Below are 20,659 nucleotides of genomic sequence, written 5' to 3' on the forward strand. Positions count from 1 at the left end.
CTGAAATACTCATTCCATCAAAAATAATAAGAAAAGTCACAGGTATAGCTCTAAGTAGCATTTATTTAGGTGATTAAGTACATTAATTTAGTTTATTCCATCAAAAATAATAAGAAAAGTCACAGGTATAGCTCTAAGTAGCTATAAATTTATTTAGGTGATTAAGTACATTAATTTCTGTTTCGAACTCTTTCACACTTGAGTAAACAGATACGGTAATTTACTTGTATTATGTTTCACAACCTATTTGATCATTTGACGACGAGTGATGGACTGGTAAGTTACATAAACAAAAAATAGATTACAATTTAAAATTATGTTATTGTTAGGTAAGGGGTGTTTTAAAAAAATGAAGTAGGTATTTGCCAGGAAGATTAAGAATATAATTATAGTAAGTTACAAATTAATAATAAATACTCATATAAAACAGGGGTAGATCACTAGTTATCTATAATAACACGGAATTTAGAAAATGTTGTTACAATAGATTACATTTTATTGCTAGTTACAACGTGTCATGTGCGACGCCTACAACCGGCACAGCTCCACAACTATTCGCCTCTGCCCTTCAGTTCTTTGCCGCCGCACAATGTTTAATCACAGAAGGCCTGATACCTGATTCACATATTAAGAGTACGTATACCTATTTTGTTTTTATAATACCTACCTACCCAAGTACAGCTACAGTTTAATACGTAAACATTTTTGACGTAAACATATTTCTCATCATGCCAATTTCTTGCATAATACTATCTCTGTTTATAATCTTCATCAATGATAAAAAAGAAAAAACAAATGCATTATGCAAACCTCTTTTCTGTAAGACGAACAATATGTTCTTATCAAACGAACACAATATAAAATTATGTTATTTTTTGTCAGATTTTTTATCTCCTAGTATTTTTACAATAGCATGCGATATTTTCTCTTTCAGATTATGAAAAATTCGATTTTATTATTGTCGGAGGCGGTACAGCTGGTTGTGTTTTGGCGAACAGGTTGAGCGCAATACCAGAATGGAAAATATTACTTGTAGAAGCAGGTGATGATGCTCCAATAGAAGCTGATGTAAGTAAAAATGTTTTAACCTCAAAAATACATTGAAGACAGAAAATATTAACTAATAATGTTTTAGATTCCAGGCCTATACGGAACATTATATCATACAAGATACGATTGGGACTACGTGACAGCTCCTAATGGAAGAACAAATGGAGCTAATAAAAATGAGTCCGTATTTTGGCCACGGGGGAAAATGATGGGTGGAAGTAGTAATATAAACGCCATGGTCTATGTAGAAGGAAACGACCAAGATTATCAAAATTGGGTTGACCTTGGCAATCCTGAATGGAGTGTTGAAGAAGTTCGTCGGTGCTTTAGAAAAGCAGAAAGTTTCCAAAATATGGAGTTGTTGCAAAATCCAGAGATTAGCAATCACTATGGCCACGATGGGCCATTGGTTATAAACACTTTCAACACAACCAATATGTTTCTTACGGAAAAAATGTATTCTGCTTGGAACGAAATAGGGATAAAAAATGTGGCTGATTATAATGTGGCAAACTCTTTAGGATCAGGATTTTTGAGAGTCACAGCTGCTAGTGGGGAAAGACAGAGTCATAACAAAGCGTATTTAAATCCCATTCTTCATAGAAGTAACCTTAAGATCCTAAAAAATAGTTTGGTAACAAAGTTATTGATAAATCCTTATACAAAAAATACTTATGGTGTGGAGTTAGAGCGAAACTCAAAAAAGTACTACTTTTATGCCAGAAGGGAGGTAATTCTAAGCGCTGGTACTGTAAATTCTCCTCAAATCCTTATGCTGTCCGGAATCGGACCCAAAGAACACCTCGCTTCAAAGAAGATATCTGTCATCGTAGATTCTCCAATGGTTGGACGTAATTTGCAAGATCACTGCTTGATTCCCATCATTATTTATGCTGATGTACCAGGTGAACAGAACATAGCCGAACAACAATTTGACATTATCCGGTACCTCTACAATCGCACTGGATACTTGGGTGGAAATCTCTCTGCGAATATTATTGCTCTTTTTTCTGACAAACCTAATGCTACTTACCCTGATTTTCAAAGTCACCATTCAATTACTTACCGGAACAGTCCTACAGTTCAGTCAACTTGGAGCAATCGTTTTGGATACAAAGATCAGGTGATTAAACCAATAGTAGATATGAATAAAAAGTACGCATTTTACCAAATGAATTTTATCCTCCTTCATCCGTATTCTAGAGGTAATATTACTTTGAGATCCAACAACCCACGAGACCATCCAATTATCAACCCCAACTATTTCATTGATCCTCGAGATTTAGAAGCAGCTGTAACTGGAATTAAGATCCTTACCAAAGTAGTGAACACTACAGCTTTCAAAGAAATTAATGGGTTTTTGGGGAGAATGGAATGGCCACCATGTGATCGCTACGAATTGGATAGTAGAGATTATTGGAAGTGTATTTGTATGGAGATGGTGATTACCATATACCACCCTGTAGGTACATGTCAGATGGGACCACATCCAAAGACATCAGTAGTAAATAGTCGATTGAAAGTCCATGGAGTCCGAAACCTTCGTGTGATAGATGCCAGCATCATGCCAACACTGACCAGTGGTAACACTAACGGTCCAACTGGAATGATTGGAGAAAGAGGAGCAGAGTTAATACTGGAAGACTACAACAAATTGTGATTTATTTCTAAGTACAAACGAATCACAATGTTATATAACCTGAGTCAAATTCATATATAGCATCATGTCTATCCATATAAATCGAAGATTCTCTTGTCCTATGCATCACAATATATCGATTGTAATAGACTTGACAAATGAAATAAACTATATTATTTATCTGTCCTTATATTCCTTAATATAGAAACCAGTTCAAGTGATAACTATTTTGTTTGCTTTGATGACTAGGGCATCGACAATTTATGTTTATTGTTCCAAATGATCTTCCATTCACATATAAAATGTGTACATACAATTAAAAACATCATTTGTATGTATGTTATTGTTTCTTTTATTACCGGTGTCGTTTCCGAATATTGTGGATTTTAGATTTTTACGCTCACGAGTTGGCGCAAGTGGTATTTTAAGTCCACAGAAAGAGAAGAAGTTTAAATCCAATCTAATGAAGCTTACCTGTCGCAATTTGACCGATTAAGTATATGACATTAACGAATATACTCATATCTTATTGATTAATAGGTCTAGCTATATATATACTAACGCCTTCTGTGGAACAAAAACCCTTATTACATTTAAGAGGTTAGACTAGACTTAGACTAACAAACAGCCGGATCACCAGATGGTACGAAATTATAGCCAGCTATGGACGCCCACGATGCCTAAGGAAATAATAATAATATATGATCATTGTCAACCTTTAGGGAATTTGGCGATTAGAGATGGGCCAATCTTTCCTGGACTTTTTCTCCAGTAACCTCACTCATAAGGCGAACCGCAACACAAACGTAGTTTCACTACCCGATACTACCTTGCCAAATACTTTCAATTTTTCTGTTAACCTGTCTCTCTGTGAAGGTGATCTATTGTAGATTACAAAAGAGCAAGTGAATCACTAAACTACAGGATAAATAAATTTTAAAATAATTAAATAAAATGATTTAACATTAACCCACTTAAAATTCTTAATATATATAAACTTAATAATAATATCAAATAACAATCAACATACGTGATTAAAATATTTGCAACATAAAAAATAAACTAACTTAAAGCACCGAAAAAATATCCTTAATGTGGTAGGGTGTCCAAAAGACTGACGGCATTGTTATATTGAATGGCAATGCTTGCCTAAAGTACATAGTAGCGTTTTTATCCCCGGCAGTGTCAACCATCCTTTATACAATAATAATAACTTTCTTAAGCCAACCATCCAAAACGAATGACCATAATCAATAAAGAACAAAAGATACAGACCTGGTTATGGGCATAGTAGACCATAGCAACATCTTAGAGAGAAAGCCTTATCTGCTGAGGAAGATAGGTATTAAGAATATGCCAGATTACAATGTCGCAATCACATCAGGCTCTGGTCGCATGATGGGTACAGCAGCTGAAATAATTATTCCATCGAAAATAATAAGAAAAGTCACAGGTATAGCTCTAAGTAGCTATACATTTATTTAGGTGATTAAGTACATTAATTTCAGTTTCGAACTCTTTCACACTTGAGTAAACAGATTCGGCAATTTACTTGTATTATGTTTCACAACCTATTTGATCATTTGATGACGAGTAATGGACTGGTAAGTTACATAAACAAAAAACTAGACAAGAATTTAATATTATGTTATTGTTAGGTAAGGGGTATTTTGAAAAAGTGAAGAATTTGCCAGGAAGATTAAGAATTAAGTATAGTAAGTTACAAATCGTATCGTATCGTGTAAAGCAGGGGTGGCTCACTACTTATATATAATAACACGGAATTTAGAAAATGTTGTTACAATTGATTACATTGTATTGCTAGTCACAACGTGTCATGTGCGACGCCTACAATAGGCACAGCTCCACAACTATTCGCCTCTGCCCTTCAGTTCTTTGCCGCCGCACAATGTTTAATCACAGAAGGCCTGATACCTGATTCACATGTTGAGAGTACGTATACCTATTTTGTTTTTATAATACCTACCTACCCAAGTACAGCTACAGTTTAATACGTAAACATGTTTCTCATCATGCCAATTTCTTGCATAATATTATCTCTATTTATAATCTTTATCAATGATAGAAAACAAAACAAATGCATTATGCAAACCTTTTCATTAAGTAAGACAGACATGTTCTTATCAAACGAATCCTTCAGTTTTTTTTGTCTCCTGTTGTTTTTACAGTAGCATTCGATATTTTTTCTTTCAGATTATGAAAAATTCGATTTTATTATTGTCGGAGGTGGTACAGCTGGTTGTGTTTTGGCGAACAGGTTGAGCGCAATACCAGAATGGAAAATATTACTTGTAGAAGCAGGTGATGATGCTCCAATAGAAGCTGATGTAAGTAAAAATGTTTTAACGTCACAAATACATTGAAGACAGAAAATATTAACTAATAATGTTTTAGATTCCAGGCCTATACGTAACATTATATCATACAAGATACGATTGGGACTACATGACAGCTCCTAATGGAAGGACAAACGGAGCTAACATAAACGGTTCTATCAACTGGCGTCGCGCTAAAATGATGGGCGGTTGCAGTAATCATAACGCCATGGTTTACGTACAAGGAAACGACCAAGATTATCAAAATTGGGTTGACCTTGGCAATCCTGAATGGAGTGTTGAAGAAGTTCGTCGGTGCTTTAGAAAAGCAGAAAGTTTCCAAAATATGGAGTTGTTGCAAAATCCAGAGATTAGCAATCACTATGGCCACGATGGGCCATTGGTTATAAACACTTTCAACACAACCAATATGTTTCTTACGGAAAAAATGTATTCTGCTTGGAACGAAATAGGGATAAAAAATGTGGCTGATTATAATGTGGCAAACTCTTTAGGATCAGGATTTTTGAGAGTCACAGCTGCTAGTGGGGAAAGACAGAGTCATAACAAAGCGTATTTAAATCCCATTCTTCATAGAAGTAACCTTAAGATCCTAAAAAATAGTTTGGTAACAAAGTTGTTGATAAATCCTTATACAAAAAATACTTATGGTGTGGAGTTAGAGCGAAACTCAAAAAAGTACTACTTTTATGCCAGAAGGGAGGTAATTCTAAGCGCTGGTACTGTAAATTCTCCTCAAATCCTTATGCTGTCCGGAATCGGACCCAAAGAACATCTCGCTTCAAAGAAGATATCTGTCATCGTAGATTCTCCAATGGTTGGACATAATTTGCAAGATCACTGCTTGATTCCCATCATTATTTACGCTGATGTACCAGGTGAACAGAACATAGCCGAACAACAATTTGACATTATCCGGTACCTCTACAATCGCACTGGATACTTGGGTGGAAATCTCTTTGCGAATATTATTGCTCTTTTTTCTGACAAGCATAATGCTACTTACCCTGATTTTCAAAGTCACCATTCAATTACTTACCGGAATAGTCCTACAGTTCCGTCAACTTGGAGCAATCGTTTCGGATACAAAGATCAGGTGATTAAACCAATAGTAGATATGAATAAAAAGTACGCATTTTACCAAATGGATTTTATCCTCCTTCATCCGTATTCTAGAGGCAATATTACTTTGAGATCCAACAACCCACGAGAACATCCAATTATCAACCCTAACTATTTCATTGATCCTAGAGATTTAGAAGCAGCTGTAACTGGAATTAAGATCCTTACCAAAGTAGTGAACACTACAGCTTTCAAAGAAATTAATGGGTTTTTGGGGAGAATGGAATGGCCACCGTGTGATCGCTATAAATTGGATAGTAGAGATTATTGGAAGTGTATTTGTATGGAGATGGTGATTACCATAAGCCACCCAGTAGGAACATGTCAGATGGGACCACATCCAAAGAAATCAGTAGTAAATAGTCGATTGAAAGTCCATGGAGTCCGAAACCTTCGTGTGATAGATGCCAGCATCATGCCAACACTGACCAGTGGTAACACTAACGGTCCAACTGGAATGATTGGAGAAAGAGGAGCAGAGTTAATACTGGAAGACTACAACAAATTGTGATTTATTTCTAAGTAGAAACAAATCACAATTTATGAACCTATGTGATAAGTACCACATAGACTTTCTTTCGAGTCATATTCATATATAGCATTATGTCTATCCATGTAAATCGAAGATTCTCTTGTCCTATGCATCACAATATATCGATTGTAACAAACTTGGAAATGAAATAAACTCATAGTGTAAGTGTAATAATTATTTATGTGCCTTCTGGGGAACAAAGACCCTTATTGCATTTAACACTTGAGAGGTTAATTTATATTTCAAGTCCTTCTAAGGGACTAAAGTCTAAGTTTTTTAACAAACCAAATAAACTTTAAACTAACAGGAAACCAAAACTATTTTCTTTTTTCAATCATCGTATCTATGTAAGTCCATCAACGGCTATGTCTTGTATAGAATAGATCGGCAAACAAACAGCTAGATCACCTGATGGTACGCAATTGTAGCTGGCTATGGACACCCACGATATCTAAGAAAGTAGTAATATGATTGTTGCCAATCTTTAGGGAATTTGGAGATTGTGGATGGGCCAATCTTCCCTGGACTGTTTCTCTGGTAACTTATTCTGCTCACTTATACGGTGAACCGCTACACAAACGTAGTTTCGCAACCCGAAACAACCTTGACAAATACTTTCAATTTTCTCGTAACCTGTCTCTCTGTGAAGGAGCTCGATTAAAATTGTAAATTATAAATGAGCAAGTGAGTGATTCACTTGCTTACAGGACAAATAAATTTTAAAATTATTAAAAACTAAAATTATTTAACATTAAGCTACTTAAAATATCCAAATTGTATTAACAAATTAATAACAATAGGGGAGGGAGTTACTCACGTCCGTAGGAAATACCATCTTACCTGAGACCCACCCTACACGTCTCCCCCGGGTGGTGCCAAACGAGCAACAACGCCGAGCCTCGGGCGGAGGTATAAACAAAAAAACCTGACTCAACCTGCCCACAAGCAGGTTCTAGCTGGGGGTAAGAAATGACTTCCACAACCCGCAACTCCATGTGCAAATTTTGGAATCGGGGGCATTGGCTTAACTGCCCGTGTCACGAGGTAGAAAGCCTCTCTAAAAATTCACCCTAATCCTAAGGTGGGAAACGCGCCAAGAGGATGCATGGCTTGCAGGAGGCAAGTTGATAGCGCCAACCTCAACGGACCCGGCTAACGTTGTTGTAATGTGCCTTCTTGGGGGAATAGGCGTCACCCTTCAAGTGACTTTTTAAATCGTCCTAACTCGTGGGAACAATATGAATGAAACCAATAAACTATCAAACAATCCAAATACCATGATCCAACAAAAACTACACAGAAGCATGTTCACCAGACATCGAAGTAACAGCCTTCCAACAGTCGCACCAGACACACCAAGCGATAAACAAACTCCAATACATGATTTGGAAGCTGAAAATAAAATCGAGCTCGCTTTGACTCCGTGGCAGAATGATGAAATACCTGTCAGAAGACAAAAAAGAAAAGAGACGAGCCCAATAAATATTGAAAGCAAAAAGAAATCGAAGAATACATCCACATATTCTGTGCCGACACACAATCAATTCGACATCCTAAACAATGTCGAAACGGAAGAACCAGTTACTGAATACATTCCCAAACCTGAACCTATCTTCGTGACAGGGGTCCTGGATATCACAGCACTAAAACAAATGCTCAATAAAATTGTAGATATCAACTCATATAAAATGACAGTATTAAGATCGGGACATATCATTAAACTAATGCCGAACGATATACATATCTACAAAACAATAAGGGAACAGTTCATGACAAACAATGTAGCGCATTATACTTACCAACTGAAGTGCGAAAGAGCCTATAGAGTAGTCTTACGGGGACTGCACTCCACAGAAGATACGTCCCTAATTAAGCAAGAACTAAAAGAACAAGGACATGAAGTCAGACAGATAGTCAATGTGCTACACAGGACCACTAAAGAAGCACTACCTATGTTCTTTGTGGATTTAGAACCCAATAAAAACAACAAAGATATATTTAAAGTAAGATATCTGGGCCAAATGAAAGTAACATTTGAAGCACCATATAAAAAAAAGAGGTGATGCAATGTAAAAGATGCCAAAGGTTTGGGCACACAAAGAACCAATGTTTTAGACCGTTTCGGTGTGTAAAATGTGGAAATAATCATCCTACTTCGACCTGCACCAAACCAGTAGATACTGACGCAACATGTGCAAATTGTCAGGAAAAGCATCCTGCGAGCTATAAAGGATGTGCAAAATATAAACAGTACAAAGAAAGAATACTAAAAACCAAACCAACCACTAAAGCTCCAGCTCAAAATCGTACTAGTGATGAGCTTAAAACCACTGAGCAAAAGTCAAAATCACAGATAAGGAACACTTACAATGCACAAAATAGAAGCTACGCGGATGTGACAAAAGAGAGACTGATAAACGAAGATGCAATTGCTTCTGATAACTTTACGGACAGACTAGAACAAATGTTTGCTAAATTTCAACAAATCATGGTTAACATGATGGACAAAATGATGGATCGTATGATCCAGCTGGTTGCAAGCCTAGTCACAAAATGAGCAGCTTACTCAGAATTGTCACTTGGAATGCCAATGGACTGACGGAACGTCGTCAGGAGATACAAACGTTCCTTCAAATTCAAAAAATTGACGTAGCATTAATCTCCGAGACCAGATTTACCGCAAAATCACACTTTGCATTAAACAACTACAAAGTATATACCACGAATCACCCGTCAGGAAATAGTCACGGAGGGACCGCAGTAATAATAAAAAACAACATTAAACACTATGAACTAGACAAATACCAAACAAATAAAATTCAAGCAACATCAATAAAAGTGCAGAATGGTAAAGCGGAGACAACATTGTCTGCAGTGTACTGTCCTCCAAGGCACACAATTACCAAACAGGACTACATGACGTATTTTTATTCACTTGGCCCAAGGTTTATATGTGGTGGGGACTGGAACGCCAAACACACGAACTGGGGCTCTCGTCTGATTACACACGCGGAAGGCAACTGTATGGTGCAGCACAGGATTTAAAGCTTGACTGTCTATCCTCAGGGGAACCGACATACTGGCCTGCGGACCGTAACAAAATACCCGATTTGCTTGACTTTTTTGTCATTAAAAATATAAGTCGGAACTACATGTCTACTGAAGCATGCACAGACCTATCATCCGATCACACACCAGTCATATTAAATTTAACATCTAGTGTGGTGCTAGTTCAGCCTAAAGAAAGGCTTTACAACAAAAATACTGACTGGAAAATGTACCAGGATTTCGTAACGATGAAAGTTGAACTTTTGAAACAAATTAAAACAACAGATGACATAGAGGAAAATATAGAAAATGTTAACAAAACAATACATGCTGCAGCGTCAATGTCTACGAAAATGCGAAACAAACTACCTTTCATGTTAAACGAATACCCCAAAACAATAAAAGAAAAAATTATTGAACGACGTCGCCTCAGAAAAATCTGGCATCAAACAAGATATCCTGTAGACAAAGCCGCATTTAACCGAGCCTCTAATGAATTGAAGAATTTGACAAAAAAATATAATGATGACAACCTACAAACATTTCTCTCTAAATTGACTCCTAACTTAGACACAAACTATTCACTCTGGAAAGCAACAAGCAAGTTAAAACGGCCAAATAATCAGATACCTCCAATTAAAAAAAGCAACGGAAATTGGGCCAGATCAGATATGGAAAAAGCTAAAATATTTGCGGAACACCTCAGTGAAGTCTTCCAACCACCTACCGAGCTAAGACCTGAGCAGGACACTCACTTTAAAGAATATCTGGGAAGTGCACTACAAATGAGCCTTCCATTAAAGTATGTAAGCCCATCCGAAGTAGCCCACGAAATAAATCAATTAAAAGATGGTAAGTCTCCGGGATACGACCTCATAGATAGCACTCTCCTGAAAAAACTTCCAAAAAAGGGAATTGTGGCAATAGTAAATATTTTCAATGCATGCCTAAGACTATGCCATTTCCCAGGTCAATGGAAAATTGCGCAAGTTATAATGTTACCTAAACCTGGAAAACCACCTAACGAAGTAACTGCATACCGACCTATCAGTCTACTTCCCGTAATGGGAAAACTCTTCGAAAAATTACTTCTGAAAAGAATGAAAGACCACTTGAATGATGTTATACCAAACCACCAATTTGGATTTAGAGAGAACCACGGCACGATAGAACAAGTTCATCGTATTGTTGATGTAATAAGCAGATCGCTGGAGGAAAAGAAGTACTGTTCTGCTGTGTTCTTAGATATTAGCCAGGCATTTGATAAAGTCTGGCACGAAGGTCTCTTATATAAAATCAAAAAGTTGCTTCCACACTCATTTTACAGCATACTACACTCTTACCTCAACAGTCGATGCTTCGAAGTAAAATTCAATGAAGAGCTCTCGGACTTGTACGAGATCAAATCAGGAGTACCCCAGGGAAGTATACTCGGTCCAGTTCTTTACACCATATTTACGGCTGACCTACCAACTACAGACGATACCATAGTAGCAACATATGCGGACGACACTGCCATATTATGCGCACATGAAAACCCAATAATAGCTTCTAAACATCTACAACATCATATTGACAAAATTGAAAAATGGCTTAATACCTGGAGAATGCAAGCTAATCAAAGTAAATCGACACATGTGACATTTACCCTCAGGAAAGACACGTGTCCCCCAGTAAAAATTTACAACGAAGAAATTCCGCAGGACGACCATGCAAAATACTTAGGCATGCACTTAGATAGAAGATTGACATGGCAAAAACATATATGGGCAAAGCGAAAGCAACTCGATCTAAAGTTGCGAAATTTGTACTGGCTTATTAATAATAATAATAATAATAAATATTTATTTCAGAACAAATGTCCATACAGAAATTATACACACAATGACAAAACACAATTACAAAGGTTACAAAGAAGAGAAATTACACATTAAAAATATTACAACACTTGAGCACGTAAAAATGCTTGCAGGATATTTGCATCATGTTTTTCCGCAATCACTCTTAGGATGCTGTTAGTGCTACTCCTTACTCTGCTCAGTAACGACGCGAGGCGTTTGCGTACTATGGCATGAAAGCCATCTACCCTGGCTTCCGCAAACATACTGGAAGCACTGCAAAATCGGGGCAGCCCCAACAACATCCTAAATCCGTTGTTATATTGGACACGCAGGGCACTAAGCGTCCCCTGCGTATACCTGAACCACAGGTTGCACGTGTAGAAAGTCTGGCAGTAGGCTCGAAACAGTGTGACTTTAACTTGTTCACTACAACGCACAAACCTGCGGGCCAGCATATTGCTTCTAACCGCCAGTGCCCTCCGTTCCCTCTCAATGTCAACGTTGTCTTCAAGGTCCTCAGTAACGTAGTGTCCTAGATATTTAAACTTTTCTACCCGCTTGAGTTCAATGCCACTTAGCTTTATTGCGGGCACATTTAATCTACACTTACCAGGGGCCCTGAAGACCATATACACACTCTTGTCAGCGTTGTATTTTAAACCATGCTGAAGGCTATATGTTTGACATATTGTGAGCAACTGTCTCATAGCATTTACAGTTGGGGTCAGCAGCACCATGTCGTCCGCGTAACTAAAGTTGTTCATACAAACGTTGTCGATCCAGCATCCTACTCGAGTGCTGCTGAGCCCAACTATAAGCTCGTTAACGTACAGGTTGAAGAGCTTAGGAGAACTCAAACCACCTTGTCTCACTCCGCACTCCAACCTGTACGTGTCTGAGAAGGTGTTTGCCCATCTTACATAATTATTCTGGTTGCGGTACCAGAAATGAAAAATACGTTGCACCTGTGTAGGCACGCCAGTTTTCTTGAGTTTCTCCCATAACAAGTCATACGACACAAGGTCGAATGCTTTGGAGAGGTCAAGAAAGCATGCATACACAGGTGTATTTCTTTTCGTGTAATATTGAACCGTGTGCTTCAGGCTCAGAATTGCGCTTTCAGTGGAAAGTCCTGCTCGAAAACCGAACTGTGCGTCATGAATATTAAGATGTTTATCAAGTTCTGAGTCGAGCACACTGTCCAAAACCTTGGCTACGATCGTAGCCAAAGAAATCGGCCGGTAGTTGTTCTTATCGGACAAATCGCCAGTTTTATTTTTAACAATTGGTACTATGATTGTTTTCATAAGATCTGGAGGTAAGTACGAGTGATTCAGACATAAAGTATAAAACATCGCGAGCACGCGTGGTAAATGAACACCAGCGTATTTTAAATGCTCGATACTGAGTCCATCATGACCCGGCGACTTACCCCTAGACATGCTGCTCACAATTTGACGAACTTGTTTAGCAGACACGTTATACAATTCACCGGTCACGCTAGACCCAGGATCTGCAGAACACGGCCCCAGAGGAGACTTGGTGGTAAAATGTTCTCTAAAGAGTTCAGCTATATCTCTGCTATCACTCGCACCCCCACACTCACTGGAAGGCCAGTCTTATGGTTTAAACTATTTGTTGCTTTCCAAAAATCACAAAAGTTTTTAGAGGCACGACATTCTGAAATTATTTCCATTTTTAACTGTTCTTTATTGTTGTAACACCACTTTAATCTCTTTTTAAACAATTTGCGACTTTCACACATTTCCTCATATACAGTACCAGATTGTGGCCTATTTTGAGAAACCCAGTATAAAAATTTACTTCTAGCTTCCCTGTGAGCTTCACATACATACTTATTCCAGCCTATCACATGCTTTTTCTTACGCTTATGAGACTGAGTATTACAGGTGTTAATAGCTGAGTCTGTTATTGCCCTTATTATATCCTTATATAGTTTATCTAAATATATTCTATGTTCCTTACAATTACAAATATCACAACTACATTGCCTTAACTCTACAGGAAAATCTATTAATTTAAGTTTACTATTGCACAATTTGGTATAACTTTTTATCTGCTCCTTAGTTCTATAGCCCCATACAGCTTTATTTATTCTATTAATACTACAATGGTTATTTTTACATATAATTGCACTTAACTCACACTCAATGACTATGGGCAAATGATCTGACCAAAACATATCATAATTAACATATACATTCTTAACAGTTTGTTTGGCAGATTGACTAGTAACACAATGATCGAGCCACCTCACACACCCGTGAGCCTCGCTTATAAATGTATAATTATTTGCTACACTTCCTAGTACATCTATATCCACACAGGACCATTGTTGATCCATACATAAATTAATTAATTCGTTACCGAACAATTCTCCCGGATGAGCATTAAAATCTCCTAGTAAGTACACAGATTCGATAGAGTAATGGTCAACTATCGCACATACCTCGCCAAAACATGTCGTAAACTCCTCCAAATTGTCTATTCCATTTGTCGGCATGTAAATACTAAACACAAGGAATGCACGATCTCCTAAAGACACTTTTATTGCACTGATACGCGGATTATTGCACTCAATAACAGTTACCTCTTTGAACACACTTATACGCCACAATATTGCCACACCGCCGTAAGGTCGTCCTTTAAAAACACCGGTTGAAAGATCCACCGCTGATGTGCCTGTGTACGCAAAGTCCTGGTCGATTGTGCCCAATATCGGTATGTCATAGGGAAATAGCCAGGTCTCTTGTAGGGCTACTATATCCGCCGAGCAACACAGTTTTCTAACACAATCAATTGATCTTTTTATCGATTTACAGTTAAAACTGACAAATTTAGATAAAGAAGTAGTAGTATTAGTATTTGTTTGTGTACCCATTATTAATTGTTATGTTTCACATCACTAGTCAAAACATCGTTAGCGCCTTGCTTAGCGCGTTGCTTAGTTTTATTAAAGTAAACAAAACGCCTGAACGACACACCTTCTGGCCATAGGCTATCATCTAAAAACTTTGTGAGTTTGTGGTGTGGTACAAAGATTTTAAATGCATTATAATTTCTTTCCTTTTGCATTATAATTTTCTTTATTGTTACGGTCGTTTGTGTCTTCGACCGTATGTATTCAATAATATCGCTATCGGTAACTTCTTTATCAACACGGGATATAAATAATGGAATATTCATTTCCGCAGCTTTAAATTTTGTATCCACTTCCGAAGCCGCTTTTCCTCTACTTCCTGCAAACTTGTACCTTGGCTTCTTTTTCTGTACCGTTGTCCATTCATTCTTATCCTCTTTGTTTGGTTGTAATTTCTCGCTCCCGCTTATCGCTTGTGGCATAGACCGCTCCCGCACGGCGCCCGCGCGCTCAGGACTCGCGCGCCTGCGCGGTGCCCGCATCGAAATTATTGGACAACACTCACAAATGAGCAGCAGCAGTAAACTGACTGTGTATAAAGCTATATTAAAACCAATATGGACCTATGGCATACAACTTTGGGGAACGGCTAGCAATAGCAATATTGAGATACTGGAGCGATTCCAGACTAAAACTCTTCGTACCATCTTCAGCATACCAAAATACATCAGCAATAAAATCATATACCACGACTTGAAATTGCCAACTGTCAAACAAGAGATCATGAAGTACAGCACTAACTACCAGAAAAGACTCGCACATCATAAAAATGAGCTGGCCCTCGGACTGAGCGGAGACAAAAGCCTGTGCTATAGAAGACTAAAACGACATAGTGTTCCAACACTTCTAGATAGGTTCACCAAGAGGGATGGAGACATCCAATGAGAAGTCTCTTACCAAGCGTAACAATATCCAATTAGATAAAATGTTATCGGACAGAAAAATGGTTTATTGTTAATAATAACAGATTGCCATGTTGCAGAAAAGATAAAATAAAAAAAAAAAAAATAGGGGCTAGGGTTGGGCGGATGGATCAAGGGTCTGGTGCAGAAGGCAGTACTCCTCGAAACGGCACGTATTGTGACGGGTGGTTTCTGTCTCTGGAGCCCTAACCACCGGTAGCTTGGACCATGCTCCCGCTACTGGTCGGCTCCTATTTTTATATTTTTAAATAATATACGTGACTAAAATATCAACACACTAAAATATTTACAAGATAAAAAAATTAACTAACTTAAAGCATCGAAAAAATATCCTTAATGTTATAATGAGGTAGCATGTCCAAAAGACTGACAGCGTTGTTTCCTTGAATGGCAATGCTTGCCCAAAGTAGTAGCCTTTATATCCCCTGAAGTGTCAACTATCCTTTATTCAATAATAATAACTTTCTTAAGCCAACCATCCAAAAAGATAATGACCATAATCAGTAAAAAACAATAGATACATATTGATAAAATAGCGTCAGACCGCGCGCGCCTCAAAGAGCCAAACCACCACAAATGAGACCCAGTAGGGCTGATGCCCGATCTGGAGCTGCGGACAACGTAACAGTTTACCGGAACTCCAGGTCAAATCAGGAGAAGGAACGGGGTGGTTTTAAGTTAGTAAGAGTCTGACACTCCGGGAGTGGCAGCACGAGGCGGGAAAAGTCAATGGATGATTTTCCCCCCTTAAGGAAAAAAAAGAGCGTCAGACGAATGGTTAAACCGAAGCGAGCTGTTTCCAGAAACAAAAGGGTTTATGCTGGCGATCCAACCCCAAGTGACAGATACAAAAAAAATATAGAACATATGATTGAGGATAGGCCAATCCTGCCCGGATTGTATCTAGTGGACATGAACATAGTGTCTTTACTTTTTTTAAGTGACAGTAAAGGCAGCTGGTCGTGGTCACCAGTACTGTATGTAAGAGCTATTACTAATATGGGCACGATGGACCATACCAACATCTTAAAGAGACAGTCTTATCTGCTCGGGATGAGACAGGTATTAAGAATGTGCCAGATTACAATGTCGCAATCACATTAGGCTCTGGTCGCATGAGGGGTACAGCAGCTGAAATACTCATTCCATCAAAAATATAATAAGAAAAGTCACAGGTATAGCTCTAAGTAGCTATAAATTTATTTAAGTCGCATCTTCGCTTCGCCGTCCTGGAAGTAAGCGGGTTGGTGGCCTAACGCAGACTTATCAACGTTAAAAAAAAAGTAATCAAGTACATTAATTACATATCCGAACTCTTTCACGCTTGAGTACATAGATACGATAATTTACTTGTTGTGTTATGTTTTACAACCTATTTGATCATTTGACGACGAGTGATGGACTGGTAAGTTACATAAACAAAAAAATAGATTAGAATTTTAATATTAGTTATTGTCAGGTATAAGATTATTTTCAATAAGTGAAGAATTGGCCAGTAAAATTAAGAATAAAGATTACAAATTATTGGTCACTAGTTATCAGAAATAAGAAAATGTTGTTACAATTGATTACATTTTATTGCTAGTTACAACGTGTCATGTGCGACGCCTACAACCGGCACAGCTCCACAACTATTCGCCTCTGCCCTTCAGTTCTTTGCCGCCGCACAATGTTTAATCACAGAAGGCCTGATACCTGATTCACAAGTTGAGAGTACGTATACCTATTTTGTTTTTATAATACCTACCTACCGGTACACACAGTTTGATACATAAACATTTTTGAAGTATTTCTCATCATGCACAACTTGATTCCCCCTAGTCCTTTCCATCCTTGAACCACAAGACTATCGGCGAAGCGCCACTGTTTCATGGTAGATACCCCACCCACTCGCACGAAGCGCTTCGCTTCAAGCTTCCTTGTGCGAACTCCTAGGGAGTGGAATTCTTTGCCGGAGTCTGTGTTTCTTGATGGGTATAACCTGAGTGTCTTCAAAGCTCGAGTGAATAGGTTGCTTATGGGCAGACGTGCTCCATCGTAGGCCGCATCATCACTTGCCATCAGGCGAGATAGCGGCCAAACGCCGACCCAACAAATGTAAAAAAATGCCACTTTCTTACATAATACTATCTCATCTTCATCAATGATAGAAAAATTAAAAACAAATGCAATGCATGTTCTTATCAAACGATAGATATTAATGTTATTTCAAATTATTTTGTCTCCTGGTGTTTTTACAATAGCATGCGATATTTTTTCTTTCAGATTATGAAAAATTCGATTTTATTATTGTCGGAGGTGGTACAGCTGTTGAGCGCAATACCAGAATGGAAAATATTACTTGTGGAAGCAGGTGATGATGCTCCAGTAGAAGCTGATGTAAGTAAAAATGTTAACGTTATACATTGAAGACAGATAATCTATCTATACTTATAATAAACTGTAAATTATTCCAAAATAACTATCAGCGATTAGTGATCGATACTGACGCCAAAATGCAATCAATTTTTGTCTGTCTGTCTGTCTGTATGTTCTTTTACAAATAAAAACCCCTCGACAGATTTCAACGAAACTTGGTACAATTGTTCTTCATATGGGCAGGTTATTATACTTTTTCACGCTACGATCAATAGGAGCAGAGCAGTAGGGTTGGGAAAACAGGAGAACTTACTCCATTTTTAAGCTTCCGTTGTGAAGCCTTAATGGAGCTACACAGAAATAATGTATGACGGAAATGTCCTCCTTAAAATTGTTTAAAAAATATTCCACGACAGCAAATGTCTATCTTTTATGGTTGACTCACAAAAACACATATAACTCCCGATAGCTTAGCAACGGAGCTTTCTGATTATATTTGTCTACTCTTACGTTTATAACACTGTCATTCATTCATTCATTCATCTTCTATACTTATAATAAATCTGTAGAAGGGTCAATTCTGTACATTGAAAATATTGAAAGAATAAATAGCATGTGTTACTGGATCGATACCAAACCCAAATATGTATTTTTTTTGTCTGTGTCTGTAAGCAGGCTTCACGTGAAAACTAAAGGTATTATATTATTATCCTGGGCATAAAATAGGATACTTTTTATCCTGGAAAAATACGTAGAAAAAAATCTTTATTTTTCAGTGATATTCTGCTCAACAGCAAGCTCAATAAGGGATGTTTAAACAGCATAAAAACATTGAAGACAGAAAATATTAACTAATAATGTTTTAGATTCCAGGCCTACGTACATCATTATTTCATACAAGATACGATTGGGGCTACGTGACACCGCCTAATGGAAGGACAAACGGAGCTAACGTAAACGGTTCTATCAACTGGCCTCGCGCTAAAATGCTGGGCGGTTGCAGTAATCATAACGCCATGGTTTACGTACAAGGAAACGACCAAGATTATCAAAATTGGGTTGACCTTGGCAATCCTGAATGGAGTGTTGAAGAAGTTCGTCGGTGCTTCAGAAAAGCAGAAAGCTTCCAAAATATGGAGTTGTTGCAAAATCCAGAGATTAGCAATCACTATGGCCACGATGGGCCATTGGTTATAAACACTTTCAACACAACCAATATGTTTCTTACGGAAAAAATGTATTCTGCTTGGAACGAAATAGGGATAAAAAATTTGGCTGATTATAATGTGGCAAACTCTTTAGGATCAGGATTTTTGAGAGTCACAGCTGCTAGTGGGGAAAGACAGAGTCATAACAAAGCCTATTTAAATCCCATTCTTCATAGAAGTAACCTTAAGATCCTAAAAAATAGTTTGGTAACAAAGTTGTTGATAAATCCTTATACAAAAACTACTTATGGTGTGGAGTTAGAGCGAAACTCAAAAAAGTACTGCTTTTATGCCAGAAAGGAGGTAATCCTAAGCGCTGGTACTGTAAATTCTCCTCAAATTCTTATGCTGTCCGGAATCGGACCCAAAGAACACCTCGCTTCAAAGAAGATATCTGTCATCGTAGATTCTCCAATGGTTGGACATAATTTGCAAGATCACTGTTTGATTCCCATCATTATTTATGCTGATGTACCAGGTGAACAGAACACTGCCAAACAACAATTTGACATTATCCGGTACCTCTACAATCGCACTGGATACTTGGGTGGAAATCTCTCTGCGAATATTTTAGCTCTTTTTTCTGACAAACCTAATGCTACTTACCCTGATTTTCAAAGTCACTATTCAATTACTTTCCGGAATAGTTCTACATTTCAGTCAATTTGGATCAACCGTGACAGATACAAAGACCAGGTGGTTAAACCAATAGTAGATATGAATAAAAAGTACGCGTTTTACCAAATGAATTTTCTCCTCCTTCATCCGTATTCTAGAGGTAATATTACTTTGAGGTCCAACAACCCACGAGACCATCCAATTATCAACCCCAACTATTTCATTGATCCTAGAGATTTAGAAGCAGCTGTAACTGGAATTAAGATCCTTACCAAAGTAGTGAACACTACAGCTTTCAAAGAAATTAATGGGTTTTTGGGGAGAATGGAATGGCCACCATGTGATCGCTATGAATTGGATAGTAGAGATTATTGGAAGTGTATTTGTATGGAGATGGTGATTACCATAAACCACCCGGTAGGAACATGCCAGATGGGGCCAGATCCAAAGACATCAGTAGTAAATAGTCGATTGAAAGTCCATGGAGTCCGAAACCTTCGTGTGATAGATGCCAGCATCATGCCAACACTGACCAGTGGTAACACTAACGGTCCAACTGGAATGATTGGAGAAAGAGGAGCAGAGTTGATACTGGAAGACTATAACAAATTGTGATTTATTTCAACTTGCCAAGTTACCACTTCATACACGATAGTAAATACTATCAATACATGTTGTTGTTTAATTGAAGATACCTCAGACCCTTTTAAACCTTTGCCAAATTGCTCCAACCGTTCTCGAGTTTTAGCGAGACTAACAAACAGCAATTGATTTTTATATATAGAGATTATTATACCTATATTATTAATAAACGTGAATGTTGAAGACGTTAATAAAAAAACAGTTGTTTAAATATTTATTAATATGTCGAATAAAGGTGACATTCACTTTCACAGTCCTAACGAATTAATTTATGCAGACAATTATACAAGGAATTAAAATTCAATTTTCCATATGAGTGAAATTATTTAGCACCTGTTTGTTACTAATTAAATATTTATCAGATAATTTTAAATTGGAAA

General features: G+C 37.6%; 1 protein-coding gene, 1 long non-coding RNA gene and 1 pseudogene across 3 annotated transcripts; 2 read left to right on the top strand and 1 right to left on the bottom strand.

Annotated features, from left to right (window-relative positions):
• Positions 1 to 236: 236 nt before the first annotated feature.
• Positions 237 to 2,733, top strand: LOC118264588 (ecdysone oxidase). The gene is made up of 4 exons (XM_050704753.1): positions 237 to 276; positions 506 to 633; positions 935 to 1,068; positions 1,136 to 2,733. The coding sequence occupies exons 1-4, from the start codon at positions 269 to 271 to the stop codon at positions 2,708 to 2,710; spliced, it is 1,845 nt and encodes a 614-aa protein (XP_050560710.1). The 5' UTR covers positions 237 to 268; the 3' UTR covers positions 2,711 to 2,733.
• LOC126912479 (uncharacterized) lies at positions 1,471 to 19,349 on the bottom strand. 2 transcript variants are annotated; one of them, XR_007707181.1, is made up of 2 exons: positions 19,203 to 19,349; positions 1,471 to 1,660 (listed from the first exon to the last, which is right to left on the bottom strand). It is a non-coding gene; the product is annotated as an uncharacterized LOC126912479 (long non-coding RNA). The 2 variants fall into 2 exon arrangements; XR_007707180.1 differs by lacking the exon at positions 1,471 to 1,660 and adding an exon at positions 5,440 to 5,629.
• LOC118264860 (ecdysone oxidase-like) lies at positions 4,284 to 20,363 on the top strand (annotated as a pseudogene).
• The last annotated feature ends 296 nt before the right edge of the window (positions 20,364 to 20,659 follow it).

Source organism: Spodoptera frugiperda, chromosome 26, assembly GCF_023101765.2.
Source record: "Spodoptera frugiperda isolate SF20-4 chromosome 26, AGI-APGP_CSIRO_Sfru_2.0, whole genome shotgun sequence".
In the NCBI taxonomy this organism is placed as follows: domain Eukaryota; kingdom Metazoa; phylum Arthropoda; class Insecta; order Lepidoptera; family Noctuidae; genus Spodoptera; species Spodoptera frugiperda.

What these genes read in the sequence shown, in the direction of transcription:
- LOC118264588 (XM_050704753.1), top strand. An exon ending in ACCTGATTCACATATTAAGA is followed by an intron (nt 634 to 934) that starts GTACGTATACCT and finishes TTTCTCTTTCAG; the next exon opens with ATTATGAAAAATTCGATTTT. An exon ending in ATGCTCCAATAGAAGCTGAT is followed by an intron (nt 1,069 to 1,135) that starts GTAAGTAAAAAT and finishes ATAATGTTTTAG; the next exon opens with ATTCCAGGCCTATACGGAAC.